The 26,739-nt window shown below is 37.3% G+C and overlaps 1 protein-coding gene across 1 annotated transcript in view; it reads right to left on the bottom strand.

The window, feature by feature from the left end:
* The window catches only part of szt2 (SZT2 subunit of KICSTOR complex), a 115,091-nt gene that overhangs the window by 9,157 nt on the left and 79,195 nt on the right, over positions 1-26,739 (bottom strand). The window contains exons 61-72 of the mRNA XM_073870658.1: positions 25,295-25,559; positions 25,071-25,150; positions 18,783-18,908; positions 18,450-18,652; positions 18,182-18,287; positions 16,886-16,963; positions 14,780-14,860; positions 9,853-9,918; positions 4,236-4,449; positions 3,340-3,523; positions 3,137-3,259; positions 377-905 (exon numbers count right to left, since the gene is read on the bottom strand). Coding sequence (XP_073726759.1) covers positions 377-905; positions 3,137-3,259; positions 3,340-3,523; positions 4,236-4,449; positions 9,853-9,918; positions 14,780-14,860; positions 16,886-16,963; positions 18,182-18,287; positions 18,450-18,652; positions 18,783-18,908; positions 25,071-25,150; positions 25,295-25,559 — 2,055 coding nt within the window. The remainder of the gene's footprint in view (positions 1-376; positions 906-3,136; positions 3,260-3,339; positions 3,524-4,235; positions 4,450-9,852; positions 9,919-14,779; positions 14,861-16,885; positions 16,964-18,181; positions 18,288-18,449; positions 18,653-18,782; positions 18,909-25,070; positions 25,151-25,294; positions 25,560-26,739) is intronic.

Below are 26,739 nucleotides of genomic sequence, written 5' to 3'. Positions count from 1 at the left end.
GAATTTTTCTTAAATTTTGTGTTTAAAAAAAAGTTAAAGATTTTTTGCTTACCCCATTGGCAGATTTTTTGCTTGTTTTATGCACAAAATCACTTAAATTTTATATTTAATAATTTTTTTGCAGTTTAAGTAAGAAAGTTATTTTTTGCAGTGTACATTGGAGTTAAATTTGACCTGGCAAATAATTCAATACACAAAAGGACTGCAACTATCAAGCTCAACTATTTGTTTATAAAGTCTTTTTTTCGCCATTTTTCTCAAGTTTCAGACCTTATGCATGAAAGTTGCCTGTTAGAGAGGAGTAAAAAAAGAGTAAAAATAATAAATGTGTGTAAATGCAAGGTGTAGGGAATGTGAAAATGGTATGTTTACATACCAGCTGCGGGTCGATCTCAGCGATAGATTTGCTTTGCACAGCATAAAGCAGCTCCTCCAGCTCACTGAAGGCCAGCCTGCTGAGTTTCAGCTTATCCAGAGCCAAATGTTCCCCGTGAAACAGTCTCCTCCAGAGGTTATCCCTGCGGCAGTGACCCATGGCCTGCTCCACGCTGCTCTGAATCTGTCGCCGTGCAGACATCACCTCGGAGTTTAGCAGAGGAAAGAGCGGAGACAGGTAGAAGAGCCCGTGAAAGTCCTCGCTCTGACCCGGATGTGGAAGGGACTCGGTGGTGTCTGATTCGGGGCTGGCCGGAGGGCTGAGAGGGGTGGTGGGGGTCTCCTCCCAGAGGTCCAGTTCGGATTCCCGTGCCCCAGTGCTGCTCGCGTCCAGTCGATCTGCGGCGACACGGCTGCTGAGGTCACCGGGGTCACGGTGGATCTGAGGAAGCTTCTTAAAGCGGCGCATATCGGCGGTCAAACGGGGGAAGAGTTCCCTTTGACTGGTCATGATGACGTAAAAACACAGCCTGACACAAACACAAGAGTATAAAACCAGCCCTGTCTTACGTCAATTCGTAACTATTTTACGAGGTGACTAATTTGTACAAATGAATACAATGTGAAATGTAAAAAATTGTATTTAAAAAAGCAATAATGAAGCCCCGTCCCTAAAACTAACACTACTAGAATGAAAACTGAGTATAAGAATTTCATAATTACAGCGGGAAAAATACGTATTTGACACATCAGCATTTTTATCAGTAAGGAGCTTTCTAAGTGAGCTATTGACACAAAATTTCCACCAGATGTAGCCATCAAGCCAAATATTAAATTCATACAAAGAAATCAGAACATTTAAGTATACAAGTTGAGTCATAATAAATAAAGTGAAATGACACAGGGAATAAATACTGAACACATGAAGAAAACAAGGTGCAAAATGGCATAGAAAGCCAGGAGATCACCTGAAATCTGTCAGTATTGAGAGACAAACCCTGCCCCCTATCAGTACTAATTGATATCAGCTGCTTTAGTCCTAATTGATGGCCTATAAAGGCTTCTCATTACCCAGGAGGCACACAGAAAAAACTTCATGATGGGTAAAAGCAAAGAACTCTCTCAAGATCTTCGTAATCTTATTGTTGAATGGGGGAATGGTTATAGGCGCATTTGCTGTGCATTTGCAATGCTGATGTGTCAAATACTTATTTTCCCCGCTGTATTTTATGAGGTGGCTAATTCATATAAATGAGTACTATGTGAAATATACAAAAATATACAATTACTAAAAAAGTAATAATGAAGCCCCGCCCCAAAAACTAAGGTCACTAGAATGAAATCAAAGTATAAAAATTTGTAGCTATTTTACAAGGTGGCTTATTCGTATAAATTAGTACAATGTGAAATGTACAAAAACGTACGATTACTAAAAAAGCAGTAATGAAGCCCCGCCCCTAAAACTAAGGTCACTAGAATGAAATCGAAGTATAAAAATTTTTAGCTATTTTACGAGGTGGCTAATTCGTATAAATTAGTACATTGTGAAATGTATAAAAACGTACGATTACTAAAAAAGCAATAATGAAGCCCCACCCCTAAAACTAAGATCACTAGAATGAAATCAAAGTATAAAAATTTGTAGCTATTTTACGAGGTGGCTTATTCGTATAAATTAGTACAATGTGAAATGTACAAAAACGTACGATTACTAAAAAAGCAGTAATGAAGCCCCGCCCCTAAAACTAAGGTCACTAGAATGAAATCGAAGTATAAAATTTTTTAGCTATTTTACGAGGTGGCTAATTCCTATAAATTAGTACATTGTGAAATGTACAAAAACGTACGATTACTAAAAAAGCAATAATGAAGCCCCACCCCTAAAACTAAGATCACTAGAATGAACTCAAAGTATAAAAATTTGTAGCTATTTTACGAGGTGGCTTATTCGTATAAATTAGTACAATGTGAAATGTACAAAAACGTACGATTACTAAAAAAGCAATAATGAAGCCCCGCTCCTAAAACTAAGGTCACTAGAATGAAATCAAAGTATAAAAATTTGTAGCTATTTTACGAGGTGGCTAATTCGTATAAATTAGTACAATGTGAAATGTACAAAAATGTACGATTCCTAAAAAAGCAATAATGAAGCCCAACCCCTAAAAACTAACATCACTGAAGTGAAAGCGGATTATAAAAATGCGTAACTTTTTATGAGGTGGCTTATTCGTATAAATGAGTACTATGTGAAATGTACAAACACGTACGACGATTACTTAAAAAGAAATAATTAAGCCCCACCCCTAAAACTAACATCACTGAAGTGAAAGCGGATTATAAAAATGCGTAACTTTTTATGAGGTGGCTTATTCGTATAAATGAGTACTATGTGAAATGTACAAACACGTACGACGATTACTTAAAAAGAAATAATTAAGCCCCACCCCTAAAACTAACATCACTGGAATGAAAGCGGAATATAAAATTCGTAACTATTTTACGAGGTGGCTTATTCGTATAAATTAGTACTATGTGAAATGTACAAACACGTATGATGATTACTAAAAAAGCAACAATGAAGCCCCACCCCTAAAACTAACGTCACTAGAATAAAAATGTTGAGGTCATACAAATTTATACAAATTGGCCAATACATAAAAAATTGCAATGAGATTGTGTTGTTAAAAACACAAAACTGATCTTGTATTTTGTTGTGCACAACTCATCATCTTATGCTACAGGTTTGTTTTGTACTCACTTGAGCAGGTGTCTCTCTCCTTCAGACTGCTCTTCGAACGGAGTTGCGTTATGACACACGAGCAACGACACGTCAAAATCATCATGGTGTCGTAGTCCATCGAGGTCTTTGTAAGAGCCAGAGCTAAATGATCATAATATAATTAAAATGACTGCAAACAATGTTTTAACATTTGTTCGGATTAGTAGAAAAAACGTTAGTACCTGTTCCACAAAGCTACCAGCGCGTACTCGTGCAGGTCTGAGCTTGGCGCCCCCTTTTTGTTATCGGTTGTAACTGCAGCCTTAGACATGCGCAGGGGTTTCATCCCGTATGTACCAGCGTGATCAGTGATGTAGTTATACAGCTGATGTGCAGTGATCATCCCCGTCGATATCGAAAAATTCCCTAATATATAAATATAAACATAACGTAACAAGCAAGTAACAATTTTGTACTTTTATCATTTAAGTTTTTACCAAAAGTATTTAGCAGATTAAACATGTTATGCATATCTGACTCTCAATTAACATGTCGAGTTCCATAATAAACTTTCCATAATAAACAAAATAAACTTTATTCGCAACCTAGAAATAATTTTAAATATTGTATAAAGTATCCTTTTTTAAAATACTAATAGTTCTTATCACAAAAAGTAAAAAATCTAGTCAAAAAATGCTGCACGTCAGTACATAAGATGATCATTGATTCTTGCGTGTCTCAACAACAACGCATATGATGATTAATCACAAGACACGCAAGAACCAATAATTATCTAACCGGCATGAAGCCAAAATGTCGCCATTTTAGATGTAGATATACTTACAATCAACCGCGTCATATCGATTGCTAAATACACTCGGAAAATTTATAATTTTCTTTCACACAAGATATATATAAACACACCAGATACCTATGGATTTCTTTTTTGATGATAGATGGGCTTCAAACACACAGTGACTATTTAATGCCATTACAAAGCTATAGGAAGAGCCAGGATATTATTTAATGTAACTCTACATGTGTTCGGCTAAACAAAGGTCTCCTAGGATGCGTTAAGGTGAGTAAATCATGGGCTAATTTTCATTTTTGGGTGAACAATTCCCTTAAACATACTCACCCTGGAAAACGTGGTTGCGTCCATATTTGGGTATATCGGGGTGATGTGCGATAAAATCCTCTAGAAAGCTGGTGAGCTGGTAGCCTTGCCGCAGGGTCATCTGACATCCCACCAGGTACTGATGCACCACACGCAGGTGAAAGTCGTAGCTGAACGAGTGAACGTGCATCAAATCTCGAACCTTATCGCATTCCTCGGTGAACAGCATCGACAGCTGAAGGGGACAAACACACAAATCCAATACGGTTACTTAAAGAGCAGAACACGCTGTTCCTTGAACGCCATATAACCGAACAAAACCATTTTCATTAAAGACACCAGAACCCCCAGAGGAAGACGGCAAGCAGTAGCAGGAACATCATTCCAAAACCTCTAAATCCTAATAGTGATAGTAACTGAAAACCCAATCCAATATGACTCAAGAGTGATTTAAAGAGAAGCCCCAACAGATGGTCAAATTAAACCAGACCCGCCGCAAGATTCAATTCCCTCTGCAGAATCCGTTACCACCTGCATCCCGAAGCCAATCCACTGCATGCCCTGAACTTTTTATTAGTGCTCTGTTATAAAGTTTAATCATAAAAATCACTTTATTATGTATGTAGTGTTAACCAAGAGGTCAATGATTGGCTGGTTAGTGCGGTCCAGGATGCACCTGCTGGCAGATGCTGTACCTACATCATTAAATGTGACCGTGGACCACAAAACCAATCATAAGTCGCACAAGTATATTTGTAGCAATAGCCAACAATACATTGCATCAATATTACAGATTTTTTATGGCAAAAATCATTGGGGGGGGGGGGGTGTTTAAGTAAGGAATAATTGACGATGAGCCATTGAATTATTAGAAAATAATGCACACACAAGGTGGTATTGCGCTAATACCACGGTTACAAAAAAATTGCTCTGGTGCCTATTTTTAAGACATTTAAAGGTTAGGTGTGCAGTTATTGAAAAATAATCGACACCCATGGAACATTTCTTAGCCAATCAGAATCAAGCATTTAACAGCCCTGTGGTATAACTGTATTTCATGCATTCTTGTGGCAGGGTATTTCTGTGCCGAATGCACTTCGCCAGGAAGTTTCAGAAAGTTTTTTTTTAAACATGGGTACATATTGCATATCACGGGTGGGTGATTCTCACGAAACCATTGAAACACCACGGCACTAATGATTTTAGCTTTAAAATGTGTAATAGTAACATTAAAAAGCATCAGAATTAACACAATACTGTTTTCTACCTTGCACAATGTGTGATTTCAACATAAGAATTTATAATTGTAAATTTTATCTCATTTTCTGCTGAAATTCTCATTACCGCAATGTGTCCGGCTGTGTTTGAACATGCGTTATGTTGTAATTTAATCAAATTAACACAAAAATATTAAGAAAAAAAATAAATGGATGTTTTGCTAGACTACTTTAGATGACAGAAAAAATATTTACTGAATATTCATGTATAATAATAATGAAGAAAAATTAGGAAAATGTTGTGTCCATGCCTGATGTTCTCATCCTCCGCAACACTTTTTGAGAACAGTTTAAGCACACATACAGAATTTTAATAAAGTTTAATTTTGAGTGACCAAGTACATGGACCAGTTACTTCAAGATGGCTACCAGGTAAGATCATTTTTTTACAGTTAATTTGAAATATTGTCTTGTCAGAATGCTTACACGACATTTTGATTATCATTACCGCAACAGATGCTTATTAAATGTTAATTTAATTAATAGAAGCATAATACTTTGATTTTAAATGCATGTGCAGAATCTCCAAATTATGTTCTTTCAGGTTTGTCATGTCATTTTGAAAATATGTCAGTGTTGATGTTTTCTGACTGTTGCGGTAATGAGATTTTTTAGGACTAATTTTTTAAATTATGTTACAAAAAGTGTTAAATGATAAGTAAAAGTTTTTAAATTAATGTTCCCATTTACTCCAGACTTTGTTTTTCAATGTCTGGTGGGAAAAAAAAGTAAATTTAAGCAATTTTTACATTTTCATGCTTGACATTTTTAAAACCAAGTTTTCGTGAGAATCACACAAGTAAACGTTAGGTATAATTTATTTTATGGGAACTTCCCTCTGGAAAAGCACGCCCACATGTCAATCAGCCGGAGAGTGATAACCGAGGACGCTAGAAGTCACAGGCATCACTTCACGAGACAGCTTGGTTTTATATCAAGACTCAACAATGGCATGGAAGAAGTCGTCCTTTTAGATGTATGGATAAGTAAGCCTGCATTATGGAAACAATGAATATAGTTTTGGGGTAGCAGAAGAGTTTTGCGTGTGTTTTTGCGTGTGGGTTAACGCTGGATTTCATCCCAACCGAGTCATGAGTTGCATGCGGTAAGACAGACTTCTGTGTTATGTTGGAAATTGGCACGTAAGTGCATATTATATACATGACACGAACATGTAGTGAATCATAAGTTATCCAGTGTTGGTTGCTTGTGACTCGTTGCTCCCGAGGCACGCCCCAAGGGGTTCGGTTTATACGGAAAGAATCGGTACACCTGATATGTCTTTTATAAATCTGATAAAGCTAAAGACTCTTCGGGGATATAAATGATGTAATACTACTCTATAGGTACTCCAGATTAACATGAGATAAGCAGAAACAGCTTGTGTTATGGGAGATTTAAATAAAGATCATGTTACATTAAAATATTTTGTACATTTCCTATCATAAATATATGGTGGATGGTACAATTTTGTCTCTAGTGTCTTTGGACAGCTCTTTGGTCTTGTCCATGTTAGTAGTTGGATTTTTACTGATTGTATGGGGTGGACAGGTGTCTTTATGCATCTAATAACCTCAACAGGTGCATCTAATTTAGGATAAAAAATGGAGTGGAGGTGGACATTTTAAAGGCAGACAAACAGGTCTTTGAGGCTCAAAATTCTAGCTGATAGACAGGTGTTTAAATACTTATTTGCAGCTTTTTATACAAATAAAAAAAGTTTTAAAAAATCATACATTGTGATTTCTGGATTTTTTTAGATTATGTCTTTCACAGTGACCAAAGTTAAGAGGTTGCATACTTCATAGTCTCAGCCTCAGACGCCACGCCCACAAACTGTTGGCTGAACGTCTGATGTTTTTCGTACACTTTTCTGGAAACCCTGTGAGAATGTCTAAAGTCGTCTTTTGATTGGTTGAAATAAACCGGATTTCCAGGAGACGCGAGTGTCGCGATTAGTTTCGGTCCCTGGAAAACAAAGCTCTGGCGTTCCATTGATGCAGAGAATCAGTCATGTCCACGTGGATAATAATGACCAGTTATCATGATCAGCTAAACATTGGACTCTCAAAAATATGCAAAGTTCGCAGCATAGACTCTCTAAAAGACGTCCAAGAGTTTTGCTTGAGGCAGTTAGTGGAGTCAAAAAGTTTGGTTCTCCTGAATTGCTTGTATGTGCTAAAAAGTGGAGAGATATGCTTCAAACAGACATTTAACGGGAGCGTCTCATTGGTGTGGCTGTTGATGAAGTGCACAACGTTGTTCTTTGGTGAGTAATGTTGTTTATTTAGATGCTATTCGATTGCAGCTGGTTATTTCAATAACTGACTTGTTGCCAGCCGGCTCGTTATTGTGAGGAGTCCGAAACGTGACGCTAGACGAAACAAACTGTGATTGGTTGTTTGACATGTCGGTCAAACAGCTTGTGGGTGGGCTTTGTCCAGAAAAAGCAGCGAAAAACACCAGACCTTCAGTATGAAGGTCTGGCTACGCGAGACTACATACTTCATAGGGTCATACTGTATGCCGGTCGAGCTATTTAAGTGATGTATGGAAAATGAATGGGAAATTTTACAAATACTCTCCTCAAGTATTATAGACATCATTCAAATAGGGCGGCAACTAATGATTATATTTATAATTGATTAATTGGACAAATGTGTAAAAGTCACACATTGAGTTTTACTAATATGATTTTTTTGATTTTGATATTTTCAGCCATAAATAAAATAGTTTGTGCAGTTTTAAAATAGTAAAACGTCAAAATATCTTGATAAAGATTATGATGATAAAACAATAATGTAATGATGCTCAAATATATATTTATTAAAACATTATTTCACCTTGTTTATATGGTATGAATGGAGAAATAAATCATTCTAACCTCAAGCAGACGGTTTATATCTATGACCTGTTGTGCGAATAAACTACAGCATCGCAAATAGTAACAGCAATGGCTTTTTATTAGATTTATTCAGGTATTTAATTTGACTTCAGGGAGGATCCGCTGATATGGATTCTTTAAAGGATTGAATCTTGCAAGACATCAGAAATGTTAGTTGAAATGTTATCCTGAACATTTTCCTCTACAACCCGAAACAACCCTGTACCTAAAACTCCTGCAGATGGCTAAACTACACTGCAAAGTCAACATACCAAAAAAAAAAACTTTAGTTACAAGCCAAACCCTCTCTGACTTGGCAAATATCACATCTGTGATATCAATCAACTTAATAACCGTATCCTATTTAATTCAATCTAACATCAAAGTCGCGCTCACAAAAGCATTAGTGGCAAATGCGAATGACTGTATAGAGGAAAAGCAGGTAGTAATTACAGTACAATAGAAACGCCGGCTAAACGCTATTACTGCTGTCGCTTTCATCTCGACCGTGACACTGGAATGAATGCAAATAGGTTTGAGTCAAGGATTACAAAAAAACAGCCACGGCGGTTCAATTTGTAGAAAACACACAACTGAACCCTTCATACTTTTTAAACTTCGACTTGCGCGGTTTGACTCAAACTCCCGTGACAATCTGAGGAAAGATAAGGATGTGAAAACTAGCAAGAAAGATTAATAGCAGTTTAATTAACGTCTGCAATAATACTCTTAACTTGGAGCTTAAATTAAAAATAAAGGCTTGTGACATCAGCTTTCGACAACACATTGAACACTGACGGTGCACAGTTCAAACTCCTGCATGATGCTTCATGAACATTTAGCTCTGGAAATCTTGAATTAAACAAATCGCACGTCATGAATTAGGCTTCGATGGAAAAATGGGCAGGCATTTTAATCTTTCTTTTTGACTATGTGAGGTAGATTTTGCCGTGACAAAGTGGAAGCACTTGGCTTTTAACAGCTTTGGGATTTGCAATCAAGTCATTTACAAAAAGCTCCATTGTGTACGACAAATATCCAAAATTAGCCAAAAAATGAGCCCAAAATAAGCTGAAAAGTGAAAATCACTGAACGAATCTACAATTATTACCATGTTTGCTATATGTTCCTTTAGCAAAGATTTGCAGTATATAATCATTGCATCTGGATTTACGCGTGATGATTCACTTAAATAGAAACGTCACAAAATGCACAGATTCAAATTAACATTCAACAAAAGCAAAAGAAAGGGTAATCATCAAGCAAAGCAAAGAAATCACTGGCTTTCATTTTTGAGGAAAAGCGACACATTTAACCAGGTTGACATTTACAGAATCGGGAAAGAATCGTATGATTGGGAAGAAACGCTTCAGCAGAAAAGGGGAGGAGCCAGGCACTACACAGGGGAGGAGCCTGAGGGAAAGACTGAAGCCTGATCGATGGGAGACGGGCCCGCCCCGAGTATTCAGAGACGTACCGCAGAGTCGGAGCCCACGGGCACCTCGGGCAACGGCTTGCTAGGAGGTTTGTTGAGAAGAGAACCCTGATGGAAAGAAAGGATGAGATCCGAATGCACACACACATACACACAGAAGACAACACACACAAGAGAGGCAGGTGAGAAACGTGCCACACAGCGAGGTTAGAGGTCAATTCACACAAAAATGAACACAATGGAGATGTGCCAAAGTTGCCCGTCACGCGACGGGCTGCACTGGTGCATGAGGGTGAGGTTACAGGAAGTGACGTAAGAGATGATGAGGTATGAGGTGGACCAACATGACCTTCTCAGCCATCTGTGATTCCCACACTCATTCTAGCTAACTGCTGTGTGAATACTGCATGGAAATGTCAGATATAGACTGCACTAATGTAACATCACAAAACCAAGTGGGGCAAAATCAAGTTCATCTGGGTAGGGTTGTACCAGCTTTTCTTAAAAAATAAAATTTCCAAATAATTTACTCACCCCCATGTCATCCAAGATGTTTATGTCATTCTTTGTTCAGTTGAGATGACATTAAGTTTTTTTTCTCCATATAGTTGACTTTATTGGATCTCAACATTTTCCTGTTTCAAATAGGGCTGTGACGATTAATCATGCAAATGCACGTTTTCTCAATTAATTAATTTGAATGAATTAAGGGGGTCGCGCACCGGCCGCGCAGCTCAGCGTCTAGGACAACTCGGAGGTCTCGTAAACCGGAAGTGCACATTAAATAGCGCGAGCTTCGTCAGAATGCTAAATATACGTTAGCAGCCAATGTTAATCGTTAATGAGTTGGGACAAATATGACGTTATTTTATGTTAAACTATGTGAGTGGCACTCTGTGGCACGACAGGGATTTGAGCAACTACCTGAGTCGTAGCTGGGCGGCGCGAACACCTGTCGGCGCCGGTGTGCGTATACTCATAGAAAACAATGCGTTCGTGTTTTTTAGAACAGCACGGCGCTGAGCTGCGCGTCCTGCGTGCGACCCCCTTTACAGTGAAATCAATGGCACATCCAAACACCAGAGGGCGCTCTCGTGGAGAAACTCAATTTGTGCCACAAAAGTACCATTACAAACACTATTCCAGGAAATATCTACAAGAATATTTATTTCTAGGGATGCACCGATATGGAAATTTTGGCCGATACCGATAACTCTTTAAATTTGGGGGCCGATAACCGATATCTATAGGCCGATAAATATTCATATTATTTTCACAATGAAAAACTCTTGTCTTTGCGCTAGACTAGCTTAAGCCCGCAACATGTGTCATCTTCGTGCTATGTCACAGAAAGCACCAATCAAAACTCCACATGGCCAGCAAGCAAGTAAAGTGGTTCAACAAACCAAAATAATCCATAATTTATCGGCTTTCATTTATCGGCCTAATTTTGCTATCAGACCGATAACTGTTAATATTAAAAATAAGCAGTTATCGGCCGATAACGATATGTCAGCCGATATATCGTGCATCCCTATTTATTTCGCTCTTCTTCAAATTGTTTAATGTATTTTCACGATAATAAAGAATATATTGAAAGATTTTGTTTAACGAGCGTTGCTTTTTTAAATGCACGTCATAAACGACTCAGACTCATAATGATTTTAGACTGATAAGGACTTCTTACTAACCAAAACGGTGTTGTACACACACAAGCTGTGAATGAAACACAGAATCGCAGCCTTGCGATTCAGAATCGATTATTTTTAATGGAACACACGATTAATGGGCACAGCCTTAGTTTCAATGCAGCTTCAACAGACTCCCAACCAAGACATAAGGGTCTTATCTAGCTAAACCATCATCATTTTTACAAAAAAAAAACAACAACAATAAAAATATGTAATTTTAAACCACAACTTGCACTAGCCATGTGACGCACCAACGTGACCTTGCGTATTAAGTAATCACGTGGAAAGGTCACGTAGATGTATGTGAAACTACCGCTCCAGTGTTTACAAGTGTGGAGAAAGAAGACCATTCAGACATTGTTGTATGTGGAATGATACTAATAAATGTCTTTGTGCCAGTTTATTGTTTAAAATGATCCACAAGTGTGCGTTTCACATATGTAAGGCGTGACCTTTCCACGTAATTATGTAATACGTAAGGTCGCGCTGGAGCATCACATGGTTACTGCAAGACGAGAAGTTGTGGTTTAAAAGTACTTATTTTTACGAAAATGACCGATAAGACCCTTATGCCTCGGTTGGGATTGTTTTGAGCCCTTTGAAGCTGCATTGAAACTGTAAACCGTTAAGGTCCACTAAAGTCCACTATATGGAGAAAAATCCTGGAATGTTTTCCTAAAAAAAATATATATATTCTCGACTGAACAAAGAAAGACATAAACATCTTGGATGACATGGGGGTGAATAAATTATCTGGATTTTTTAAAGGGACAATAAGTAGGATTTACCCCTTATCTAGTGGTGAAATTGTATTTTGCATCCAAATGAATAGTGCTCTCTAGCGCCTCGCTTTTCCAAATGCGTGTTGCAACTACGATAGCCGTTATGTACTCACTGATCTCCTGGTCCGTTTCAGCTGGTTCACGTGTTCTGAATGAAAACACGTTGCGGTAGGCTAGTGCTTTTTGTCCCTCTCTGCAATTATAGTTTATCAATACGGTGGAACGATATGGATGCTTCAATGAAAGTAAAGAGAAGAATTTCTAAGCTTACAAAGAAAAGTCAGATCACTGGCAGAGGTCATTTGACACCAACGAGGACATATTCATGAATAAAAACACTTAAATAACACTTAAAATCCTACTTTCTGTCCCTTTAAGTTCTTATGTAATTTGTAACGTAAAGTCCACAATGTAATTTATTAAGTTGCACCATTTGTTCTTAAAGCCTGGAGTAGACTTCATTATTTTTTATGCTCGGTCGAACGCCCAAGCCTGGCCAAGCATAGTTTATTTGACTCGTATGCATACACAGATAGACGTTCGATGCATGCGCATTGCAAAAAATTTCAATACCTCTCCTGGCCTACATACATACTTCATAAGTAATGCATAATCACATGATGTTAACATTCAATAATCCAATAGCAGCCTTTAAATTTGTGAGCAGAAATTGTTGAAATGCTGTAAATTTCAGTTTGACTTAAAGGCGGAGTCCACGATGTTTGAAAGCCAATGTTGATATTTGAAATCACCTAAACAAACACGCCCCTACCCCAATAGAATCTGGACCTTCTGTTGATAGACCCGCCCCACACATACGCAACCCGGCAAGGATGTCAGCTAGTAGACATGCTCCTTACTGCTGATTGGCTATAAGTGTGTTTTGGTAGTCGGCCCGACTCCTTTTCCAAAGCGTTTTTCAAACATCGTGGACTCCGCCTTTAATTTGCCTCAAGCAATTTTATTAAATAAACGTTTATATTCAATACTACACTGCTTTATTATAAATATCATAAGAGGCATATCAAGTCACATTTATTTGTATTGTTTTTACTATTGCAATGGAAAAATATGTAATTTAAATATGTATATTTATGTAAATAATACTGAATGTGTATTTTAACTCAGAAACTGTATTTAAAACAACCACTGATCAATACATAAATTCTTTACAAAAACATAATAAATTACATTTATATATGATTTTAATCGACATGCACGGAGCGATGCACACAAAAGGGTGAGCATGTGCACTTTAGGACGGGTAATTTATTCATATAATGTGCTCTCTCTTGAAATATAAGCTAGTATAAATGTCTGTATTATCATAATCAAGTCTGTTGAGTAAAACAAGATCTTGTTGATTTAGTTCAGTCAGTCACTATTTTATTTCAACCGTTACTCCCGATCGGAGGCTTTCGTAAATACTTCGTTTTGACGTAAGGGGTCACTAAGTCACAACCTAACGGTTGCTTTGTTAAACTCTATGTACAAACTATGTTTTTTTTTTACTTCGACACAGTTGCTGCAAAAAAGGCCCCTGGTGCAACTTAAAAAAATAAAAATAATGCTGAAGTTGTTTCTGTGTAATGATCGTAAAAAACGAAATTTCTGTTTGCCCTAAAAACTCTCTTTGCATTTAAAAGAAGCAAACAAACACAGCCATTTAAGATTTAATTGTTGGATACGAGCAGCTGGTATTGAGAGACACCTTACAGGCTTTTGCGCTGAAGGAGAAAACCAATGCATCCTGCTGACAAACATCTGGACATTTACCAATATTTACACTTAATTACCCCTCATTTAAAGCCAACCTGGACCAATTACACATTAAATACAACATCAGACAGAACGAAACAACCATTGACCATCTGATCTCACTAACAATGGAGAAGATTTCAACATGTTGTTAAGATTAAAGAGTTTGGGGATGTAGATCTGAACAGTCATCACATACATATACTCATTTTCTTTCTCATAAGATAAAATCCACTGATGCTGTTGTGTGTAAGTGAAAGCGAACAGGGACTGAAGCTCAGACGATAAAACACAATAACAGCATCCTGTGTCACGACAAGATTCCAGCGCCAAAAGATTGCAATTTTATGCTAAAAGTGATGCTGTGACTTCACAACATCAATCAAAAATCACAGCCAATCGGCTACATCTCTTCATTTGATATCTCTTACAATACACCGAAGAATCCAAAACTCATAAAAACACATAATCTTATATTTAATATCTGAATATAAACATGTAGAGCGTCTTTTGATGTGTAACACCCATGAGGGCGAGTATATGAGGTTTGCGTGAAGTATTTCTTGATGCTGTATTAAATCTTTCGCTCTAATAATACAGATTTTCCTCCACAAAGATTACAGACAGGCACATAAAGCAGACAATACAGAAAACATATTGTAGTGTACATACTCTTAAGCATTCTCTTTATACTAACATATATACATTGTGTTGTATATGATTTATTTGTACAGTTACCTGAGAATTAACCGTTTGACCCATCGGTATCCTCGAGCACTCCAATGCAAACTGCTTTACACAGAAATAGGATCCTTGAAAGAAATAAGAGAAAAACTGATCATCATATTCAAGAGTAACATATACATGTCAAGATCTTTGCACATTGGGTCAGAAAGTTTCGCACATTAAAAAATGAATACAACCTTGTGTAGCATCAATCACATTTACACACTGCGTCAGAAACTTTAGTCCACCATAAAAAAATCCAGATCGGGTTCAGTTTTCTGCGTTTTTCGCATCAGGTGTTTTGACATCTTTTAAGGTTTAAATAAATGTACCCAACCTGAAATGACTCGAACAGTGGCAGCTGGTGACTTCTCTTCAGAGGTGCCGAATTGAAAATATATGTTCGTTGCTTCATGTGAACCATGTGCATCATGCGACTTGTCAAAATAAGTGCCTGCTGCATACGCGTCAAAACAGTTTATGATAAAAGAGACGCTCATGTTCACAAAATACTTGCACTAATTTAACACTAAACTCTGATTACACATGAAATAGGTGAGTATCTGGCAAACGCAAGCATAATTTTTATCATAAACCCTTTAGACGCATCTGCAGCAGGCACTTATTTTGCTACTTATTTTGACGTCATGGTTCACATAATGCACCAAACACATATTTTGAAATGACGAACCACATACACATGACGGGCTAAATACATGTAGTGATGTGCTAAAGTCAACATTATGGTGATCAATGTTTGTTTTAGTTGGACTATTGATTTTGAGCTTTTTCATGTTTTTTTGGCTGAACGTATGTTTGTTTGTTTAAAACCTACATTTTGTGTGTTAAAAATATATATTGCCTATAAAAACACTTTCATTTACACTGCTCAGTATATGGGTGAATGTCACGAAACCATTGAAACACCACGGCACTAATGATTTTAGCTTTAAAATGTGTAATATAGTAACATTAAAAAGCATCAGAATTAACACAATACTGTGTTCTACCTTGCACAATGTGTGATTTCAACATAAGAATTTATAATTGTAAATTTTATCTCATTTTCTGCTGAAATTCTCATTACCGCAATTTTGTCCGGCTGTGTTTGAACATGCGTTATGTTGTAATTTAATCAAATTAACACAAAAATATTAGGAAAAAAATAAATGGATGTTTTGCTAGACTACTTTAGATGACAGAAAAAATATTTACTGAATATTCATGTATAATAATAATGAAGAAAAATTAGGAAAATGATGTGTCCATGCCTGATGTTCTCATCCTCCACAACACTTTTTGAGAACAGTTTAAGCACACATACAGAATTTTAATAAAGTTTGATTTTGAGTGACCAAGCACATGGATTAGTTACTTTAAGATGGCTACCAGATCATTTTTTTACAGTTAATTTGAAATATTGTCTTGTCAGAATGCTTACACGACATTTTGATTATCATTACCGCAACAGATGCTTATTAAATGTAAATTTAATTAATAGAAGCATAATTCTTTGATTTTAAATGCATGTGCAGAATCTCCAAATTATGTTCTTTCAGGTTTGTCATGTCATTTTGAAAATATGTGTTGATGTTTTCTGACTGTTGCGGTAATGAGATTTTTTAGGACTAATTTTTTAATTATGTTACAAAAAGTGTTAAATGATAAGTAAAAGTTTTTGAATTAATGTTCCCATTTACTCCAGACTTTGTTTTTCAATGTCTGGTGGGAAAAAAAGTAAATTTAAGCAATTTTTACATTTTCATGCTTGACATTTTTAAAACCAAGTTTTCGTGAGAATCACCCATATGTACAAACCAAAGTCCCATTAATATCTTTAAACCAAGGACCAAGCAGAAAAAGCGAGATCCATCACAGATGAAAAGAGCTCAGGAAGAGATGACGTGGCATTTCCTTTGCAAATATGTGCAGTTAAATATTAATAACCCTAAATAGCTTATGAGAGAGAAAGACTCCATTAAACATCTTAGCCGCTTCTCCATTGAGACTTTCACAGCGTTCTTGTGAAAAGCTCAGCTGATGTGCTAAGAGGCTGATTCGGTGCCCTGATCTCTGAACACTGTGAGACGTAAAGACAAATGAAGGTCTTACTTGAAACGACAGTTCCATTAATACGATGCCTCCCGGCAGCGCCCTCTGCAGGTGATACGACGTCGAGCTGGAGTTACTGCTCTGCTGTAAGAGAAAATAAACATTTTTACTTCAACTTGACAAGTTGCACCAGATGCTTGAACATTATCATATTTGGTTAACGATTGCTTTAAAAGGCAAGCGTAAAGTGAAATCTATTTATTCTTTGGTAGAAGTACAAAGCGTTGAAGTTTGTGAAACTTGTTAGGCCATGTGTCCATCATAGCGGCTAAAAACGCCAGGCAATGCCGACTTGACAGCGTTTCTTCAGCTAAGGGTTTTGTATTGTTGGCTGGTTGTTATGTTATACGCCTGCAACTAACGATTATTTTCATAATTAATCGATTAATCGGGTGATTCTTTTTTTCAATTAGTCGATTAATCGGATAAAAACATAAATATTACTCTATTCAAGTTTTTTTACTAGGCACTAAATTAGGTGTCCTTTAAAAAGTGCAAAGTCACATGCTACTACAGAGTTTTACTAATATAATCTTTTTGATTTTGATATTTTAGGCCTTAAATAATAAAGTTTGTGCAGTTTTTGCCACAGACTAATAATCCCGTTTTAATCTTCAACTTTAGACCTTGATGAGAATTAAACAGTTTAAAAGTAGCCCAATCCAGAACTTCGCCAAAAATGCAATGTTGCAGTTCGGGCAAGGCTGCCTTGCTTTAAAACAAGCTGGTTTCGCGGTGTGAAAAAGCGCCTGATAAACATGCAGATCGTGTTGTATGAAGCAAACGTGCCCGACTTTAAGCATGCAGCTCGCACTGTATGAGGCGGACGCGTGTATGAAGTGTACGACAGTGGTGTGGGAGCATGTGACGTCACAGACCATCTAATCAATAATGAAATTCGGTGATAAAGGAAAAAATGAGCGCTGAAAACATACACCAAAGTCTTTTTAAGCAATGCCCCCAGGTCTTGTTAAAGCAAGACCTGCCATATGCTGCACAAAGTCCCTCCGCCAGATGATGTCATTCTATAATGGCTGACGATTGGTTCTCTTTACTGGGAGGAGGGACTAGAGCAGCCATATTGCCATATGTTACATAAAGCGGCAATATAAACCGGTGTGATCTCCTCTATTCATACAAATACCAGGATGCTGATCACAGGAAAAAACCCTCTGGTGGACACAGGGACACAGTGGAAACACAGGTGAAATGTGGATGCAAATCATGATAAACTGAACTGTACATATGATGTGTGAAGAACTGATACGTATAATGATGTCATGAGTGTGATTTAGTTTGTACCTTGGGACTTTCCTCACTTTTCTGTTTATTGTATGAAAATGAGGAGAAGGAAGATCTGCCTTCAGTAGATAAAGAACTCAACAGGGCGGCTCTCGCTCGAGCAATGCTAGGGATAGATAGAGAGAGAGACAGAGAGAGAGATAGAGAGATTGAGATTAGTTTATCACATTAACAATAATTGTTGACTTACACTAATGTTACTATGGTAAATATACGGTAAACAGGGGCGCACTAGAGTAAAAGTAAAGTGAATGACATGCTGGCAGACCTGCGGGCGGGCGACTGCGGTCGGACCTGGACCAGGATGAAGCCCGTGCTCTGGAGATACTGAACGTACTGTTGCATGAACATACTGGAGATCTCCTGCAGCCACGGCTCGTCCTTCAGTCGACTGGGCAGCGTGTCTGCCGAATCTGTACTGTAGCTGCGATCTCTACCGGACGCCGTGGAGTCGCTGGAGCGATGCCTTTTCTGCGATCAGACAGTGAAACATAGGAGGAACCATATCATCTTTTGTGTTCAAAAGAATAAAGAAACTCAACATAAGAGTAAATGTTAACGAAAAGTTCACTTTTGGGTGAACTATAAATAAAGAGGAGACCTTCATTTGTGGCTGGACGACCTGCTCCTCTTGAATCTGTTTCCGAAACACAGAGTCAAAGAGTAGTGGAGTGGCGCAGTAATGGACCAGTCGAGACGATTGCTTCAGCGTGTCCAAATCCGTTACCTGTACGCATACACGCAGACAAGAAAAGTTATGAGATAACAGTGAGATTATGTAAGTAACGTCACACACTATAGAATTGCCTAATGTTCCCTCCTCACATCATTAAATTCAAGCGGGCCTTGCACACACGCATGGATCTGTGAGTCCGTATGCGTGCCTAAAACTGAAATCCGCAGGCATTGGATTGTATCTTGAATTGATGAGGCACTCAGAAAAGCATGTACTGAAAGTGTGATGGAAAATAATAACGTTCAGACAGTAATGCATCACTTCACAGCATGTGCACAGACACACACACACCTTTATATGAGTCTTCATATACATGTAGAGACATTAAAAAGGTCATTTATTCTGAGCAGTTTATTTAGAGAAATAGCGTGATGCATCTCAGGACAGGAGGTTACCTGTGATGACAGGTGACTAAACCAGCAGAGAACAGATACATATAGAGGCAGTTTCCCAGACAGGGTTTAGGTTAATCCAGGACTAGGCCTTAGTTGTATTAGGACATTTTAAGTAGTTTTACAAACATAGCTTACAAAAAACAACACTGGTGTGCATTTTAAGACAAATAATGGCACTGTAATATGTTAAGATACACAAGATCTTTTTAAATTAATGAAGAGTTTGAATCCAAAATGCAATAATGTTACCACCAAAATCAGTATTATATCAGGTCAATATTTAAAAGTAAATTCTTAATTTTATGCAAAATCCGATATCCGCCGTGTTATTCTGTCATTTTCCCCCCCAAAACGCAATAAACGCCAGTCCTCCTTCTCTGCAGAATGCAATAAATCTGCTCATCAAATCACAGCGCACCATTCCACGCATTGTAAACAATAATGGCGTCGCTTTGAATACACACTAATGTTTATTTTTTAATCAGTGTATACCACTAGTCAACTAAATGAATATAACATGGCAAAGATGAATGCACATTTATACATTGATTCAATAGATTTATAGCATTTCGAAAAAAATCAGTTTTTATCATAAATCTTTGAAAATCAAATTATGGATTTAAATGTTTTATGTTATTATAACCTAAAGATGCTATGTGAAAGTTTGTAACAGAAAATAGTTGTTTTCATCTCGTCACTTTCTTGGTATAGAAAACACGTTTACCCAAATTGGTCAAAATGGATTGATTGCGTTTTGGAACCAAACTCTTCATATTATGATCATTTTTACAAGATGTAATACAAGTCTCAGGTGTGTCCAGAATGTGTCTGAAGTTTTAGCTCAAAACACACCACAGATCTTTTGTTATAGCTTGTCCAAAATGCCCCTATTTATGCGAAAGCAATAAAGTTTATCTGTGTACCTTTAAATACAAATGAGGAACTGTTTTTGGTTAAAAAAAGATCTGATTCCTGTGAATAAAGTTTGAGACAATAGTGTCTTTAGCAGCACTTGTCCTACAATGTGCAGTGGCTGTGGGCGGGGCTTAGTTTGTGTGACATCACATTAACAAGAGAATCAAAACAGCATGTGTAATGAGACTGCTTTGGTTTAATGGTGATAACCTCTTGAAAAGCACCCCCACTCTGGCCCAAACCATGAAAAGACCTTCTTTCACTTAAAGGGCTGTTTTTACTAAACCATTTAGAGTATAAGCATAACTGAGACGTTGAGCTTCATTTTCCAGGTTTCAAAATTATTTTAAGATAAAAATTTAAAAAGTTAGAGAGCCTGAAGTACATTGTAATGAAACATTTTTTGCATAACATGACAAAATCTTAATGATAAATATGTGTGTGAAACCTAGAAATGCAATGATGCCAAAGCCACAAGTCTAAAGAAGTTATATTTCATGTTTGAAGTCAATAGGCCCAAAAATGAGGTTCTTGCAAGAGTTTTTGTAAGACAAGTGCCAGTCAGCCCCAAAATAAAAGTCTTTTGTTTACATGCATACACGTTCATTCTTATTATTGTTTATTCTTATGTAAGCGTATATAAAATGCCGTTTCCACACCAGGAAATAAAACGTCACACAAAGTTCGTTGGATTCGTTATCTAATTGGCTACACGTTCTGTCTATCAATATTTTCCATGAAGTCATTGGAGGAATGATAAAGTCAAATGACGTCACAATATTTGACAGCACTGTTTGGATATTATGTATTATACTCCCGCCTTCTTTTAGAAACAAAGTTTCACCGCGAGTTTGAACTTGAGTGTAATCTCATATACAAGTGTTACGACATAAATAGTCCTCAGATTGTATATTATATTCTATTACAAGACGTGCATGTGAAATCTGATTTAAACAATAGACAATATATCTATATTTCACGGATTATACGCATTTGTGGACATAAGTGGTCATTGGATGTATTCTATTAGACGGTTTTCATGAGCTATTCACACATCTGAAACAGACTGGATTAGATTCGCGATCGTTATACCAACACAAAGGTAAGGAGTCCCGTTTATATTTTGCATGTTGTCATGCGGACTTCTGTCACAAAATATTACATTTATGATGCTGGAGCATCTGTATCTCAAAACAGAGACCATACACTGATGTTAAACCCGTAGACCAGGGGTCGGCAAGTAACTTTGGCCGCGGGCCAATATTTTTTTTAGCCAGTAGATGGCGGGCCAACTGTTGTTGGCACACTTACGTCTTATTTTGAATTAGCCTAGTATAGGCTATCTGATCTTTTGTCAAGAAACATTGTCTTTATTTCCTATTTAAAAGACGAAAGACGGCATTAAAAATTGCTAAAAACATGGTAATGGGTCTGTGTATCATTCGTTCAATCGTTTTTTTTTTTCAAATTAAAAACAAAAATGAAAAAATTAACCACCACGGGTTTTCTGATTGTGTGCTCAGATAAAAAAATTAATTACTGGATTAGACTTTTTTTTTATTTAACTCCTTTATAGGCATAATATATCAATTTTAAACAGATCAAGTACTATAGTGGTAATATTACAGGCATTTATGCTCTCATGAAATACTCTTACAGTCCGACTTTTGAACTATTCCTTTTTTTATTAATATTTATCCGGGACACACACATACACACCTAAGGTTTAAGGAGGTCTCCGCTGGACTGTTTTTTGTCCAGCTCCGACAAGGTTCTATTCATAGATTCATTTGTGTTCACTCGCTTTATTTCCCAACCTGACGGGTCCGCAAAACTTAACGTCACGTTTCGTTTCCAGAATCTCACATTCAAATGTCTCTAACGAAAAGAGACAGATAATTTTAAATGTTATACAAAAATTGTGTTCGTGCCAATAAAAATATTATATTAACATTGTATTCATTGTATTTATAATGAAATATAAATAATAAATTAAATAGGACAAAGCCTCTCACTCAAATTTCTCACCATCATAAACCGAGTTGGTTGCGGAGTTGCTGTTCAAATTGCTGAACATCCTCCTTTGCCAAATTTATAACGTTTTAAACGGAGGTAAAGATCAAAGAACTATGCGTTAGGAAAATTAATAATGGCTTTATTTTAATAGACATGTAAAACCATATTTTGGCGGATTACTTTCATTTTTTTAACGAATTTACCTGCCCATTTATTCTTAATAATTAACGGTAAACGAACTTGACTTGCTGTTTTCGAAGGCAGGTCGAACCTTAGGTCGGGCGCTCGAGCCCCAAGTTCAAGTAGCAGAAAACAACAGTATTCCTTTCAAATCTACTTTAAAAGTGTATTAGTTAAAATATTATTGCAGTTAAAGAGTTTATTTTATCATATTTTGTAGTGGTTTCTAAAAGCCAGCAATTACTTTTCAGTAATTTGCAATGTCACTGAGTTTAACGTCTTCACGCGTGATGAATTGACATGATTTACGAGGTAAATTTGCAAATGATTCATGAAGTCATACCTCTGCAATTATTTGATCGATTGTGTTTTAGAAGTATGCTCAAACTCTAATGACAGTTATGATCGCGGATGCGCTGGTAGAGAAAGAGAACGAGAAAAAGCGGCCCGTTAAGATAGCTATTATACGCATTTTTTTCAGGACATTCTTGCTATTTGTCAGTGTAGCAATAAATAATAATAATAATAATAATAATATACGCGAATAAATAATAATGAAAAAAGTTCAAAAGTCGGACTGTAAGCTAATGAGACTTACAGGAAAGCATGGTTGCTATTCAAACCCTTATTAAAACCCTTATTAAAATGTAATCTGTTAGTACCTGATCTGTTTAAATTTATTTCATTGGTATATGTCTGCTAAGGTGTTCAATTAAAATTTGTCCGAACCCGTTTTCATTCATTTTTTTATTTTTGATCTGAGCGCACAGAAAATGAGTCGTTTGATTTTAGTTCAGGAAATAAATAATAGAAAAACAAGTCGTTTTTCTTTATTTTCTTTTTGGTTTTGATTTGAAAAAACGAATGAAGGAATGATACACGGGGACATTTTTGTAAACTGTTATTGTAAAATAAAAAAGTCTGATTAAAAAAAAAAAAAAACGGACTTCAAATTAATCAGGCGGGCCAGAAAATATTGCTGGCGGGCCACTTTTGGCCCGCGGGCCGCCAGTTGCCGACCCCTGCCGTAGACCTTTTATATGATGTATAGTATTGTTAATATTATTATTGTTTGTAGACAGTAGGCTAGGCACGTCGAGAGGTTAAAAAGAAGTAGGGGGTAGATTTATTTTAATGTAGGGTGGTTGTAGTGTTCACACACTGCCAACACACATTTATGTCCAAACACTTTGTAAAAGTGGATTTTGCATCATAGGTGCCCTTTAAATACTGTCCTCCAATAAATTTTGCGTCAATGCATACAATTAGGTCAGTCGCAAAAACGCCTTTTCAGCGCAAATTTTTCACTGCGTGTCTTTTAGGGCTCAATCAATTATCGCCCTGGTTAATTATCAACGTCGATATCAAGCATTTTTTCATTATCGACATCTGCCACTTTAAATGGTTTAATGGGGATTAAAGAAGTAGGTGTGGGTGGTTTTTTATTGTAAATGTGGATTTTGCATAATAAATGCCCTTTAACTAGCCTGACGTTGTCATACTCAATTCTAGTCAGAATTTGAGTCTGATACCGCTCCATTGAGCTAAAATTATGAGGCGTGTCTCAACCGAAAAATGCCTCTGCACTCAATTGGATAGACATACGACCAATCAGAGCAACAGAGTGTGTGATGTTGAAATGGCGTCTTTAGCAGCCTGACCGAACTGCTAGTAATTTCGCTACAATGATACTAACATCATTGTAATTATACTAAGTCTGAGTTAGCGAAGGTACATCAACACCTACTATGTTTACAACATTTCATTTATATCACAACATTAAGTATTTACTAAGTCATACAGTAAGACTATCTCTTACCATTTGTACGTTAGGTGAACTTCATCCACGACGATAGCTACCCATTACGTTGGCTTGAAAAATATCGGAGCCTAGCATGTCCCTCCACTTATTCAGCAGTCACGATTCCGGGCTTCCGAAAAGAAGCTGGCAACGACCGCTAATTATATCCATCTCGTCGTGCACACCGAGTTGCATCGCAATGATACCCATTTCAGTTGCTTCTTTAACTTTGTCCTCCATAGAAAGGACGGCGAAAACATAAACAAATGCCTTGATCGCGTTTCTCTGTTCCTCTTTTTAAATCAATGCTCTGTCGATATCTTTTAGAACAGACTCAATGTCAGAATGCACACATCTGAATTCACCAGCGGCAGCCATTTCATTGTAAACAGATTGAACACACGTGCTCTTTGGTGACGTGGTTGATACGTTACTGTTGATCATCTGTCCATCATCGTATAAAGCCCGCCCTCACAATTTGATTCGTCGGCCGGTTTTGGTATTCGCATAGTAGCTCCTCAACGGTGAATCCCCAGACCGATCTTCCCCGTATTTCAAATGTGGTGGGCGGGGCTAAGATCGGCTGGCACCCAGGCTACCCTTTAACTATTGAAAATGAAAAACATGCAAGATGATTGTAGTTACACAAGCTTAATTTTATGCATTATTTGGTTTGCCAAGCGAGTTGGATATGCTTTATTAAAATTTTTATTTTCTTTGTAGCTACCTGGTTTGTGGCACAGAGGGCATGGCAACCAAGAGTGCAAGTGCAACGTTTTTGGCCTAAAAGTTTTTGGATAACAGCATCTGCTAAATATAAAGGTAAATATAAAAGTCCAAACTTACAGAGATTGGCATGTTGGACTGGGCTGATCTCTGCTGCCACGTCACAAACAAGTTCTCAATCTTCAGTTGTCTTTCCAACTCTGAAAACATGAAGACATAATGTCACCATCACTTGCTTTCACTTTCTGATGTTGCAACTTAGTTTATTTTCCAACAAAACAGCTTTGATATTACATTACAGTGCTTCTGTTTTGGTCACACAGTGTTTGAAGGTGTATCTGTACCTCTGCGCTCAACTGCTTTGACGTCCAAAAGTTGTGCTCCATGGCGGGCGACTATATCCGCCCCATCTTGATTGGTCAACGATCTTACTGTGTTTACATCTCTCAGAGCTTCATCAAAGGGCACAAGCTCTCCGGGGAAAGCCAAAGGTGGCAGACCACGACCTGAGCTGCCCAACCGTCCCTGATCCTTACCGAGAGCCGGAGGAACCGGACTCCTCAATAGAGCATCTGCCTCGACTGTGGAACTAAGAAAAGGGTTGGGATCCTGGAAATAAAGAAAACCATCAATTAATGAAGAAAGTTACAACATTAGTTGGGTTTCAATTACTCTTTAAATTGTGCAAATTAAGAATACGTCCAATGTCAATTTTGCAAACGTTTTTATGCTTGTACAAGCTGTTTTTCAGGCAATTTGAAAAAAAGAAAAATGTATAGACATTTGCGCATTGTCACAGTTACAAGCCTGGCCCGAAGTTAAATTCAGGTCTGTGTTCGTTTAATGGTCTTGCTAGTCGATAAACTGACCTCTTGAACAAATACAATGTGGAAAAGAAAAATGTTTCGGTTTTGTAAAGATGAGGGGAGATGCCGAGCATGGATCTCCCCTGAGGAAAGAGAGATTTGGCAGTCGATTTGTAGTTTACGCAGTTTTTTTAGCAACAGTAACGTTAGCTTGTAGGGTTGTGCCGATAGACGATAGTATCGTGTATCGACGATCTTCAGACATATCGCCAATGGCAGGCTTTCATGGCGATAGTCAAGACGATAGTTGGAGAATGGTTGTTATTATTATCATCATAATTTTATATTAACACCGACAATGCATGCTGTTCCTCACATGAGGGTTTGTGGGCTTCACTTTACGCGGAGAGCTTGTAAAGAGAGAATTCCTTCTTGCACGTACCTGCACTTAAAGCCTAGTTTATGGTCGCCGCCAAATTTTGGGCTGCACGCGGACCCTCTTGATGACGAAAATGACGTCATGCGGACGGCGCGCGTACGCGGACGTCCCTAGTATACTTTCGGCTCCACATCCGAAAATGACCGAACTCGAGGCGATTCTGTCCGAGCAGGCAAGCCTGTGACGTATCTCTTTGATAAATCCAAGCAAAACAATGTATATATTTATCTGACACTCTGGAAGTAAAGTATGGAAACTTTGCAGTTTAAAACACGAATTATTTTACATGATTCAGAATGTTTGGCTTAAATTTGTATTGAATGATACACTGGATGAGGAATAAAATATAAACCTTAAGATGTCTGTACTGTTTGTTTAATAAAAACGTTAATGAAATGATAATGTTTAATAAAGACATATTTAAAAGATTGTTGTTTTATTCATGTTCTCATATTTATATATATCAAACTCTAATGTTAAAAGCAGTAGGGTTGTTCCAGCGGACGACTTCTTCTATCCTCTTCTTTGTGTTTGTTTTTGACTT

This window comes from Misgurnus anguillicaudatus, chromosome 8, assembly GCF_027580225.2.
Source record: "Misgurnus anguillicaudatus chromosome 8, ASM2758022v2, whole genome shotgun sequence".
Taxonomy (NCBI): Eukaryota; Metazoa; Chordata; class Actinopteri; order Cypriniformes; family Cobitidae; genus Misgurnus; species Misgurnus anguillicaudatus.
This window is presented reverse-complemented; position numbering and strand designations above follow the sequence as displayed.